The sequence below is a fragment of the Lepidochelys kempii genome, chromosome 1, assembly GCF_965140285.1.
Source record: "Lepidochelys kempii isolate rLepKem1 chromosome 1, rLepKem1.hap1, whole genome shotgun sequence".
Taxonomy (NCBI): domain Eukaryota; kingdom Metazoa; phylum Chordata; order Testudines; family Cheloniidae; genus Lepidochelys; species Lepidochelys kempii.
This window is the reverse complement of record NC_136380.1, coordinates 297,098,579-297,111,808: the sequence shown is the minus strand read 5'-3', so window position 1 is coordinate 297,111,808 and position 13,230 is coordinate 297,098,579. Positions and strand designations below refer to the sequence as shown.

General features: G+C 39.5%; 1 protein-coding gene across 4 annotated transcripts in view; it reads left to right on the top strand.

The window, feature by feature from the left end:
- The window catches only part of TMEM117 (transmembrane protein 117), a 315,494-nt gene that overhangs the window by 48,535 nt on the left and 253,729 nt on the right, over positions 1-13,230 (top strand). For all 4 annotated transcript variants that reach the window (XM_073328001.1, XM_073328003.1, XM_073328005.2 and 1 more), the window contains exon 3: positions 1,354-1,486. In XM_073328001.1, coding sequence (XP_073184102.1) covers positions 1,354-1,486 — 133 coding nt within the window. The remainder of the gene's footprint in view (positions 1-1,353; positions 1,487-13,230) is intronic.

Here is a 13,230-nt window from a genome sequence, read left to right as displayed (position 1 = left end):
GACCAGAGTTCTCAGGACTTTGCAGGATGAAGCCCTAATTTAGGAAATACCCCTTCAGTTGTATAATTCCCCTTCTAAACAATCACCTTCCTACTCCTTGAACTGGAGTCCTGCTACTCCTGACTCAGTAGGACAGTCTGTTTCCACTTCCGATCACTGCTTTTCAGTGTACATATTATTTGTAAGACATTTTGGGAGAACAGTTAAAGTAAAAGATGCTTAGACAATTTAAAAATATTTTAGTAGAGAAAAAGGTGATAGGTGCTGAGAAAGACATGGATTTAATATTAACAGGGTAGTGTGTGTTTGATTATTGTTTATTTTACTTCTTGCAAAAAGAAGTAAAATAAACCCCGTTGTGTTTTCATTGTATTTATGAACCAGATACCCTGAAGAGATATTAAGCTTGGTTATACTTCCTGTTATAGAGCAAACCAACCTTCTTTTGCTTCAGTATGGTATTTACACCATTTTTTTTTAAATGTCTTGCTGTTTTGCTTTTTGGCTTTTCCTGAGCCTAACAGTTTCCTGTGTTTTTTGCACAGGTTGCCATTTCTTCTCTCTGCTTGCATAATGGTTCGTTATTGTTTCTTTTGGGGGCAAAAGTTATCCTGCTTGTAGTGAAAACTTTTTAGATCTAAACCATTTTGTCTGGCAGCTTTATGAATTTTAGCACCCCTATCAGATCAAATAATAAGATTAAGGAATTCTATCAATGCCACAGGGTGTGGACATCATCTGCAAGCCCTTTGGTGGGGAATTTGAGAAGTGTGAACACAGAACCCTAAGGCACATCCTTTGCAAAAGTATATCCTATAAAATAGTTAACATATAGCACAGTTTAAAAAAAAAAAGTGACTCTTGCCTTGAGTATTAAGTTGGCTTTTAGATTAATTCCAGAGATAGTTTTCCCTTGTATAGTAATTTGTCTTAATTGAATTAATGTGTTATTCTCCTTGAACAGACTAGGGCTGAGATCCTACAGTTTGAACCACTAGTACAGACTCTTGCTCAGCCCATGGGATTCTGCATAGGTACAGGGGTCCACACTAGTGTATCTGATTGTAAGAGCAGGGCCTAAGTTGGGTGGACAGCAGTTTATGGAGCGCATACCCAAATACCTTATAATATAGCAGGAATATTCTCCAGCTATGCTGAGTGCAAGAAAAGGCTGAAAATGGTATAGAAACTGTAAAATCCTGAATTTTTTTTTTTTTTATACACAGAAAATCGAGTTATTGCATTTCATAAGTAAGTACAGTTTAGCAAACTGTTTTGCTTTTGCTATAAAGTAGAGATACATTTGTATTCTGGATAAAATAAAACTGATTTCTTATAATATTCACACCACAGGTCAGTTATTCCGGCTAAAAATGTTTCGAGAGGATCATGGATCTTGGATGACAATGTTCTTCAGCACCATTCTCTTCCTCTTCATTTTCTCTCACATTTACAATCTGTGCCTCCTTATGGCAGGGAATATGAGGTAGGCCTTGGGTTTCTTTGTCTTCTATTGGTGTATATATTCTCTCTGGAATTTATTTTATAGTGTGCTCCTGTATAATTAACAGTTTACTATAATGAAAACACATTAGCATTTGAAATCTACCTTTTTAACACCTCTGTTTTTCTGTATTTAGACATGATGATAATTTAGCAGTTTGACTGACTAAGAGGTTTGATGATCAGTGATGAGGAGGATGAAGCTAATTAGTTCACAATTATAAAAATGTGACCTAAGCTATTAATTATTAAGCCAACTTACTAATGATTCTTGTATCTACTGCTTATAGTTTGTTCACAGAAAAAACTACATTAAACTGAAGTTAAGGTTGAGTATGTATCAGTAATTTAAGGGTAAAAACATTACAGAGACATTGTAATCATCCCAATACGAAGCATTACAACCCAGGAAATTCAGATGATCAAATGGGTGAATATCTTGTCTACTTAGCAAGCCAAAAAAAAAACTCTTAAAGAATGTGATGATGTGTTGTTTAATGGACTGAAATACATTAAGGAAATATAAATGTGATGTATTATAGGTCCCAGTGTGCTGCCAAAAATATATGCAGCATGTGAAGTCCCATTACCAACATAAGATAAAATAAAAGCTGAACTTAACTAGTTGATAAAACAACTGTGCTAATAATGTGGTCACCATAATACCACCAAACAAATTATGAAGTTGTATTGGTCCAATAGATATGAATAAGGGCATCAAATGCAATTGCTATCCTAGGAGAGCAAGTGTCCATGTGGTCAGAAAACCATCAAGGCTCTGAGGTGGTAGTTACTGACAGATGCCTAATATAAGTAAGGTAGGATAATCTTCCCAACTCATGGAGGTTTAGGTCTTACATGTCCATCCTGCATTTGTGTCGGTTATTGACTGTCATTTTGTTACTATTATGCTTTATTTGCATTTGATTTTCCAAAAAATAGAAGATATATCTAGCTCTTGGAGTCAGTGGATACTGGGCCCTGCCAGGTGACAGCTTTAAGTTTTTGTAACCTTGACTCATATTCAGAAATGAAGTTAATTCACTCTTGCCAGCACGTCTGTGCCTCGCCTTTGTTACTCTCTCCCTTGGTTTGTTTGCATACTGCCAGCTGTGCTGAAATGACCCCCTGATAGTGAAAGCCCATGTACACACAGACAGACATGATCTATTTATAAAATAGCATGTATTAGTCAATCTATCTTCTTATATAACATGAAATAAAGTCTCTCCATCCTTGGTATTTATGCCAGTCTGATATTTGAAGAAAATTGTTATGAGAAATCGACTGTGCTATGCCTAGTGAATCATTTGGACTCTGAAGGTTTATTGGAATGCGCTTGGTGCATTTCTAGCGTTGGGACAGTAGGCAAGAATGTAAACAAACAGTAAAAAAAAATCTCACTCTTCAGCTATGTCACTTTGATGTAGAATAATATCACTTCCTCCCACATCATATACGTGTCTCTATACTTTTCCTGCAAAATTCTTCCATTCAGAAACAAACTTTTCCGCTGTAGATAGTGTATTCAGACAAAACAGAGCTTGAATTGGCTCTCTCAGAGTACAGGTATGCAGTATGCATTGATTCTCTGAAAAAAACCCCACCATTTGGGTTTGGGAGACTCATCAATAAAAGAGAGAATGCCAGAGCCCACTGTTTAACTCTCTCTCTTACAATGACATTTTCGAGAGTTTCAGAGTAACATCCGTGTTAGTCTGTATTCGCAAAAAGAAAAGGAGTACTTGTGGCACCTTAGAGACTAACCAATGTATTTGAGCAGAGTGGATTTCCTCTCATTTTTGTGAACACGTTTGTGAAAGCTGCTTGTTTGACTCTATACAAAGGGGTTACAGCGTGGACAGCGCACTTTGCCACATTGCCTTACTAGTGGAGCCCAATCCTACACTGGAGGAACTGGCATTGAAGGTAAAGGGGTAGGTCAGTATCCATGGTCAGACAGTCTGTAGTCTCTGCACAGATTGCTGACGTGCCTACTTACTGCGATGTGGACTCCTGAACATTAAATACTTTAAAATAAAAACATTTACAATAATAAAATCATCCTTCCAAAACAAGGGCTGAGAGCAGGGCTTGTTTTAGGGGTGGGCAAGCAGGGTGGTCACCTTGAGTATCAACTTCTTGGAAGGTTCTCCACCCTGACTGGCAAAAGCTGGCTGAGAAAGCCTTAAAATCCCAACCCCTAAGGCTGAGTGGGAAAAGATCAACTCTTCTTGTGCAGTGTGCACATCACTTTGTCCCTCTACCAGCTAGCTTTGTGTGATGGCAGGGGAATGAAGCTGACAAGTTCCTTCATCTCTGAATACTTGATCTTGTCAATGAAAAGTCCCTAGTGGCTCACAGAATGGTGATATTGGGAGAGTGAGGAATGTTGCCAGATGCATGTTTGCGCTGGTGATCACAACAAAAACAATGTCCTGTTGGGGGTTGGAGTGGGTAGGTTTGGAGTGAGTGAGTCCCAAGACAGGAGATAGAGCTTTAACATCGTTTCAAGACTCATCTCGGAGTATGGGATAGGTTTGTGTTTATTGATGAGACACTTTTTTAAAGTGCTATTCCAATGAGTGTCTATGTTTGTCAGACCCAAGAATGTTTCATTAGTGTCCCTTTAAAAAATAAAAGTTTAGGAATTGTGCTTTACTGGGAGCTGCAAATAGGTGGCCAGTTTGTTGGTGGCTGAATACACACTGTGCAGCCAAAGGTTGCTTTGAGAGTATGAACAGCTGGATCAAAATCTTTGATTAGCCTTTCGTGACTGACAGAGTGAGGATAGAACTCTACTCTATTGAGAACACCATCTTGCCCATTAATGTCATTTCTTATTAGGGGCTCCCCTTTGTATTGAAACCTCCATTGTAGGTTAGGGCATCCATTTTTTGGCAGTAGGGGCTTGACACCTAGTTGGATGACTGTCTGAGAAGTTGGCAAAGAGCAATATAATGCTATCAGGTCTGATTCTCTCTCAATTACCAGCCCAACCACAAGAACAATGAACTCTCTCAACCTGGGTATATGGTCCAATGAGGTCAGAGACTACATTTAAGAGGGGAATTCTCTCTCTGACAGGAGTGTGTGTAGCAGATCATAGCCACCATGCAGGAAGACTGGGCTAAGGAGGTAGAAAATCAGAAAAGCTGCTTATCCTATGGAGGCTCACCAGACACAGGACACAGAGGGGGCTGATTTCAGGATTGTTTGTTATTTTCCAAAAATCTGTAACTCTCTAATGCTGTTGAAGAGTAAAATGCCTGTGGTTAAGAAATTCCTTTTCTAAACCTGAGTTCCTTGCCTGCCTGCCATCTTGTCCCTGAAGGGCTGGAATGCTCCTTTGAGGATCTAAGGCAGCTGGACTGAAGGATCTTACTGTCCAAGAAGGGTGCTAGATACAAGGTGTGTATCTGGGAATATGCCTGAGAGACCCACAGCTACAAACTGTGACCAGTCACCACTAGAACAGGTCGAGAATCTGCTACAGAACAATTTTTTTTTAAATGCCAATTCATTGAAACAAAACCTGTGTGGAAATTATTAATTTTTGATGGAAGTCATCTCAGAACTAGGGGTGAACTAGAAAGAGAGCCCCTGGAATAGCCAGGTGGCTAGGGCACTCACCTGGAATGTGGGAGACCCCTCTTCAAGGTCCTGCTCTGCCTGATTCAAAGTAAGGACAGGAACATGAACCTGGGTCTGCCACATTCTAGGTCAGTGCTCTTTATCTCTTTTCTGTTGGAGCTGTTCCTCATTGTATAAATATACTTTGGATCTGAGACATTGACTAGCCTAGTGGTTAAGGCACTCACATAAGATATGGATACCCAAGTTCAAGTCCCTATGACTCCCACATCCCAAGAGAATTCCCTAACTACTGGGGTGGGTCTCTCTGCTTTTCATGAAGCATTTCTAAAGGTTGCAGTTTCATCCCAATGTGGAACAGGAAAAATGTTTGAAATTGTGAAAATTTCCCACCCAGCCCTTGTCACTCTCCAGACCCAGGGGGCGGATGAGATGTGATTCCCAGCAGGTGGGTTCACTCACAAACTGGTGTCCATCCAGACAGAGAGACCGGGGGGTAGGTAGTGACAGTGACCTTTGTAACACTAAGATGGTGTGTAAGTTAAGGCAACTGAGAGTGGTTTATGCACAGATGACAGAGGTTTTATTTCAGAAAGTTTTCTCTCTTTTTTTTTCTAAGAGCACTAGAGTCTAAAACTGATTAAAGAGAAACTGAAGAATGCTAGCCTGAGTGGTGATAAAGGCTGAGATTTTCAAAGGATCTGAAGGCAGTTATTTCCCCCAACTTCCATAGAATTCAATGGGATTTGTGTGGTTATGGCCCCTTTGAAAATCTCGGCCAGAGAGCTATGTCTGGGATCTGCCTGCTTGAGAGGCTGCCTTGCTCCTTCTGCCGTATTGCCAGGACTGAGGCAATAGTGAAAAGGGTGGTTTTGGGCAGTCATTCTTAGTTTTCATATAGCATTTCATCCTTAGGTCTCAGAGCACTTTCCAAAGGACAGTGTATAGCAGTATCCTCATTTCACAGGGGGGGCTGCTGAGTCACAGAGATGAGATGAGTGACTTGCTCAAGGTCACATGGTAGGTAGAACCCAGGTCTCTTGACTACCAAGCCAGTGCCCTGTTTTAGGCCCAATTGTTTAGCCACCTTCATGTTGTTTTAATCTACTATGGCCTTCCATGGTCTAAATTCTGTTATCTTGTACTCAAGTCCACTAGTGCTGGCCTGTTGTGGAAAGTCCTGCCTAGCTCCTGATATCTCTCAGGCATCTCTAGAAGATTATTGGCTCTGCAATGTCATAATGCAGACAGGACTTCCAGCAGCTGCCAGGGTGGGTGGACAGCATATCTATGACAGGACAAAGGTACAGATGAAAAGCAATATTGTCCCTTCTATTTCAGTGTTACTGAGAATTATTTTTAAAGCAATAGTTGGTCTTTTGCCCTTGTGCAGTATTGGTTAACTGAGACCATTCACATTCTTACAAACCTCATCACTGATTCTGATGCAAGAAAGAAACTGATACATGAGAAGACAGCTGTGTTAATTTAAAGCTTCATTTGAAACATATGGAAGAGGGGGGAAAACTCCTTGTTAGCCAAGTGGAAAAGAACAAATTATGAGGATGAGAGAAAATGGTATAAAACCACAGTGTTGTAATCACATAGCATTTGACATTTGTAAATGTGTTCTGGGAAGAGCCACATGATGGCAGCAAAAGTCATGTTTTAAAAATAAATATGATGGTTATGAGTTAAGAGCAGCAGGATTTTTTCTATTGAAAACTAATTTTTATTCTGGATTATTTGGTGTCAAAATCTCAAACTGAATTTTTATTTCCTTTTCAATCTGTATAGTTTCATTTAAACATAGACATTTTTATTTTTGAACTGTCTATTTCATATTACTTGTTCTCATTTGACTATAGACCACCCAATTATACTATTGTATGGAAAGATAGTATAAATTCATAACAAGATTAATTGAAGTTTGTTTCAAATGGGACACTTTAAAATGGAATATTGGCCTCCTGTTTAAAGAAAGATCTATCTATGGATGTGTTCAGATATACCATTATTCAATAGTACAAAGTAATTTAAAGCTGTAGCCACAACACACTTTCTTTCTGGTTGTTGATTATGACCTTCTGCGGTTAATAATACAGTTGTCACTATTGTCTCATGCGAGTGCTGGGTCTGTCATAACAGTTTTTGATGCACTTTCTATATGTATTCTTTCACTGTGATTCAGTTGTTTTTATAGAGTTTGAGATTAACATTTCTTGGTACTTCTGTGTCTTTGCTTTTAATGTAGAGTGTTTCAAGCATGTGCTTAGATCCTATTGAAGTCAAGAGGTGAAACTCTGGCTCCAGTGAAGTCAATGGCAAAACTCCCATTGACTTTAACAGAGCCAAGATTTCACCGAAGGACTGTGCTGAATCCACAAAGGCCCTGAAGCCCTTAAGTCCTGTTTGTAGGCACCACTGCATTCCACCAAACTCCTGCTCAGCTGCTGTCTAACTCTGTAGGTGCCTAAAGTTGATCGGCACCTAAGTTTTTGCAGTAAAAGTTCCCTAGGTGCCTTTGTTTGTGCCTCTAAGCATGTGTGCTGTTGCCTTACTTCAGACATGCAGGTGGCTGTCTCCTGCCTAAACCCCAGAACAATCCATGAGGAAGATAGGTGTTCCTCTGCCTAGGGGTTTGTGTGTGTGCACACCTTTAGCCCAGTGGCTAAGGGCACTCCCCTAGGAGTACAGAAGATCCTGGTTCAAGTCCTCCATCTGCCTGATAAGGAGAGAATTGAACAGTCTCCTATCTTGCAGGAGACTACTCTAACCACTAGGTTATCTAAGTTTTTCCTCTTTAATTAAATATTAAATTGGCCAATGACTAAGAATGACACTATAGGCTAGGGCATTCACCTGAGAAGTTGTAGAACCCTGTTCAACTCCTCTCTCATTAGGCAGAGAGGGAGACTTGAACCAGGGGTTTCCTATATCCCAGGTGAAAATTCTAACCACTAGACTATAGATTATAGTACTCTTCCTACTCCTGTTTCCCTTCCCCTAGCTGTTTTATGTGGTGTTCAACAACCTTTGATCAGGCCCTGCAGGTGACTTAGGTGGCTAAGTGCCTGTCTTCCTGGTTCATGAATCACAATAGAGCTAGGCACTTTCTTTAGCAAGGGCTTAGGGACTGAACTCAGATGAGCAGGGCTTAGGATGCATCCCTTTTGTTGGATCTCCCATTAGCTACCGTAGGCGATTCCCCACCTAGTATGTTGGTTTGTGGACCTCTTTCCAAGGCACCTCTCTTCCCCGCATACATTGTATAGAAGCCTCAGCTCCTAACTCAGGCTGTGCGGATCTCAGTGTGTTTCTGTGATTTTTCTAGTCACCTTAACTTTAGGCATTGTGAAGCATAGTGTCACAACATCTAAGTCCCTTTTGTAGATCTGGCCTTCGAGCCTAATTGAAACAAATCTCCAGTTGACGAATACAACAAACACTGACATTCTTATTTATCACCAAAACAAAAAACAGGAAACAAGTTACATATTTAAGAAACACAAAAGTAAATACCCCTTGAAATACATTAACTTTATCCTAATCCTAGCTAAATAATTACTGAACCTTTAGATCTTTTCCAGTGCAGACAAATGTAGACCCTTGTGCCTCTGGAAACGGGTACTAGCTGTTACTCAGTTGTTTACACCAGACCTGATCCAAGGTGGTGTCTCTTCACTTGGGTTTTATATGAAGTATATGATAGACATATCACCAGTTTTGTTTTTTTCAGCAAGTTTCTGAGGCAAAGGTGGTTCTCAAACTGTGGGGTGGGACCTGAAAGTGGGTTGTGATCCCATTTTAATGGGGTTGCCAGGGCTGGTGTTAGATTTGCTGAGGCTCAGGGCTGAAGCCAAAGTCTGAGCCCCCACTGCCCAAGGCTGAAGCCAAAACCAGAGGGCTTCAGGTCTGAGCATCAGGACTCAGGCTTCGGCTTCAGCCATGGGCAGCAGGGCTCAGGTTACAGCTCCCACACCCAGGGCTGAAGCCCTCAAGCTCTGGCTTCACCCCCACCCCCAGGGCAGCAGGGCTCAGGCTTCAGTCCCCTTTCCTGGGGTTGTGTAGTCATTTTTATTATCAGAAGGGGGTCGAGGTGCAAAGAAGTTTGAGAAGTGCTATAATCTGCTCCTCTTGGGGCACAGAGCTATGTCAATAACATCTTTTGGTCACAGGTTTCAGAGCGGTAGCCATGTTAGTCTGTATCGGCAAAAAGAACGAGGAGGTGCCACAAGTACTCTTCGTTCTTTTATCTCTTGGTCAGTTGCTGAAAAGGCTGTGACAGAATTGGAACTGTGCTGTTACAATTTACGACTACTGTAGGTTGACCTGGTTATTGGGGTGTTTACTGTGCGAACATATTGGATTAGTGTTGTAGAGTCTGTAAGGAAAAACAAACAGGATGGTAAAATGACTGAAGATAAGCCACTTTTCCGCAAACACATATGGGTGTTAAGACAATGCCAGGGCAAGAAAAGGCCTGGGAACATACAAGATCAAAATACTATAGCAATTAAAAAAAAAACCAGACTCTCTTTTTAGAGACAGGGAAATTTTTCAGAAGAATTAGGCTGAGACTCAGCCACCTGCTGGGGTGTATGAAATTAGGCCTGCCTAGGTTACTAACCAAGAATGGTTACGTTTAGACCTTTTGCTGTTTTTAAATCCTGCAATGCTTTGTTTCTACTGTTTAAAATAAACAGTACTTAGGTTTAACAATGCTATCTGATCACTGTACTGAGCACTGATCACACTGCTAAAGGGAAGAACTGCAGTTTTCAGAACCTAGCTGGACCTGCTGGGTAAACACGGTTGATAGAGGGTGCTGTAGACTAGGGCCCAGGCTAAGAGTGGGAGAACCACATGATTCCTCCCTAGGAGAAGTAAAGGCATGTCTGATATCTGAGGTGATACACTCAGAGAGACCACAAAGGGGACAGAGGTGCAGCTGACCTTGCAACTATGACATATGGGTCCTGTGGAGTTGCCATGGTGACAACTGGAATGTGCTTGTGATGTAGTCAATCTCTACAGCCCTATGATTCCCCCACTCCCCCTTTAAAATTAATGTCCTTTTAAATGTGAGGAACAACACAAGGCCAAATAAATTGATCATAAAGCTGTATATATATTTACACTTCAGCCATAAGTTCACATACAACCCTGTTAAGTGTTTGACATATTATCTTGTTCTTCTTTTGAAACAGTGTATTTGTTTAACAAAATCAATCAATTTAAAATGTTCAGAATTTCAACTAATGTATCTATTAATTTGTAGTAAATATAAAAATTTAGCTATCACAAGGGAAATTTTTCCTTTTTCTTTTTGCTGACATTGTAAATTTGTCATTTTTGAAAATTTTTGTTCACATCGTTAGTATACCTGGCTAAAAGACTATCTTTTCCTTTGCTCACACCAGGGGCATTCACTGACACCACTGACGCTTTGCTAAGACCAGTGTAGTGACTATGACACTGCTTCGTTTCATCTTTCACAGTTCAGAACATTGCTGTAATAGACTCTGATAATGTTATTAATTTACTCACGCTGTTATGCTGCAACTATAATCTTGGACTGCAGTAGCTTTGTACTTTGTCCTTGTTCAAATGGCTTGGTATTAAATTTGCACTCGGCCAGAGCTTTTGCTGTTGTAATCAGCGTAGCAATATTACAACCAGTCGAGCTATCCCAGTTTTTACCAGCTGAGGATCTGGACATTATTTTCACTTTCTTTCCACTGTTCGGTGATAACCAATTGAACTTGCTTTTGCTCTGTCATGCAGGCATTCAGATAAATACAAATGCAATTTTAATAGATGGAGAATTAATATGACACAAAAAACTTCATGAAAATAGCTTTTCAAGATGAAATAATTTAGGATGTCAAAAAATATTATTTTAAAAGAGGAATGTATCTGCAAAATTAGTCATCAATCCTGCAGAGATTTGCACATGTACTTTACTTCACATTTGAATAGACCCATTGACTTCTGTGTAATTACTTACGTGCATTAAGGTAAGAACATAAGTAAGTCTGTGCAGGATTGGGGCCTTAATATTTACGGATGAGACACTAGTTAGAGAGGGTAACCTAATTATCTAAAAACAATTTTTGTATCTTTTCTTCGTAAGATTCAGGATTCACAGTGTTTAGTTGTTGAGAGAATGTTTTAATATTGTATGAGCTTGGAGGAATACTTTTTGATATGTTACTACCCCCAAGAATGTTATCACACTTGCAAGACATGCTATTTTGTTGTCAAGATGCAAAATTGGGCCATAGAAATTTATACTAGTAATATCAGAGTTTAGCAGAAGCTAATATATGGTGTCAACCTCTCTTGTTGCTTTATCCATCAGTCAAAATGAAACCACAGAAATCTAATTAAAAAAATTTCAATAGCCTTTCCAGCTGAGAAAAAAAAATCAAATACAACTGTGCAACTTTTAGGCCTGTTAGAAGGGAAAAAATGTGGAAACATAGATAAGAGGAATATTGACTATTCAAGGTTGTAGTGATAATCCTGCAGCACTAACCCTATTTTCCAAGGTCTAGATTTTAAACACTGAATGCCTGATTGCTAGGTGCACAGCCAATCATTTATAGGTACGCCTACCTGTATAGATATGCAAATCACGGGTTGTGCTTGCACATCAGAGTTTGTACATGGGTTTTGAGAATATGGTAGTTAGTATTAACTGAATAATTAAATTGTCAAAAATCCTCTCCCAGTTCTTGCTAATGTTAAAAATTGAAGGAGTTGAATACTGAAAAATGAATACAAAAAAATTCTATTTTTATAAAAAAAACCCGAAGCTTTTCAGCCAAAAACGGAAAGATTTTAGGTTTTGGCTGAAAACTATTCAGTTAAAATTTAAACATTTTCCCAAAAAGCAGTTGCTTTTCAATAAAAATTTAATTTAGTCTAAAACCCAATTTTCCATCAAAAAACGTTGTAGACAGAAACTCTTGAACCAGCCCTACTCAGTAGACAGGGTAATGCAGAGTTCAACTCAGAGTTCACTTTACAGGGTATTAGAGGGCACAAATGAAGATGGCCACATAATAGTACATTCCACTCTTCTTATATACATCATTTTATATAAAGAAAAGGAGTACTTGTGGCACCTTAGAGATTAACCAATTTATTTGAGCATCCGATGAAGTGAGCTGTAGCTCACGAAAGCTTATGCTCAAATAAATTGGTTAGTCTCTAAGGTGCCACAAGTACTCCTTTTCTTTTTGCAAATACAGACTAACACGGCTGTTACTCTGAAACCTGTCATTTTATATGATGCCTATTGGGGTCAGTCCTTCATCTGTGAAGTCAATGGGAGTTTTGCCCTGGACTTTGGATAGGCCCTTAATCTTCCTTCAGCGATTCCTAAAATGGGGAGTGAAAAACACTACCTCCACTACAAACAAACAAAATCTCAGCCTTTGGAACAGCAAATTACAGCCTGCAGGTGATACTCACTGAAGAAACTTAAGGCTGCTTTTCAATTCTTTTCATTACTGTTTTATTATTATTTTAACCTCAGTTCTTTTTCCAGTTCCCTGTGAAGCCATGATGGTCCTTTATTCTTCCTAAGAGCCTTTGAGTCAAATCGTCTATTCCCTAATCAAATGCCCTGACTGCTGTGGGAACTTTGCCTGAGCAAGTTCCTCTTTTCAGAGGGACTGCAGTCTGTTGTATCTTTTAGGATTTCTTCATCCTTCTTCCACGCTCATAAATTGTAATGTTTCTTCCCATTGCTCCTTAGTCTCTGGACTTATTCAATTATTATTTTTATTTGTTGTCCTGAAGTAGCATCCAAAACCTGCAAATTAATTGATTGATACCTCATTTTACTTGGCACTTGGGCCAATACAGAGGTAGACATGGTCTCTGTCCCAAAGAATTCACAATTAAATAAACTGACTTTCCTGAAATCTTGGTTCTATATTTATTCTGAACTAGGGTGAATTCAATGATCTTGTGATCATTAGTACCCAGGTTTTTCTCTTATGTTCTTAATCAGCTATTGTCTGTTGCAAAGGAGTAGCTTCCTCTCTAATTGGATTTTCTTATTTCTGGGTCCTAAATTTAAAAACCTCTTTGATGAATGTGCTCAGATATCTGGATAGT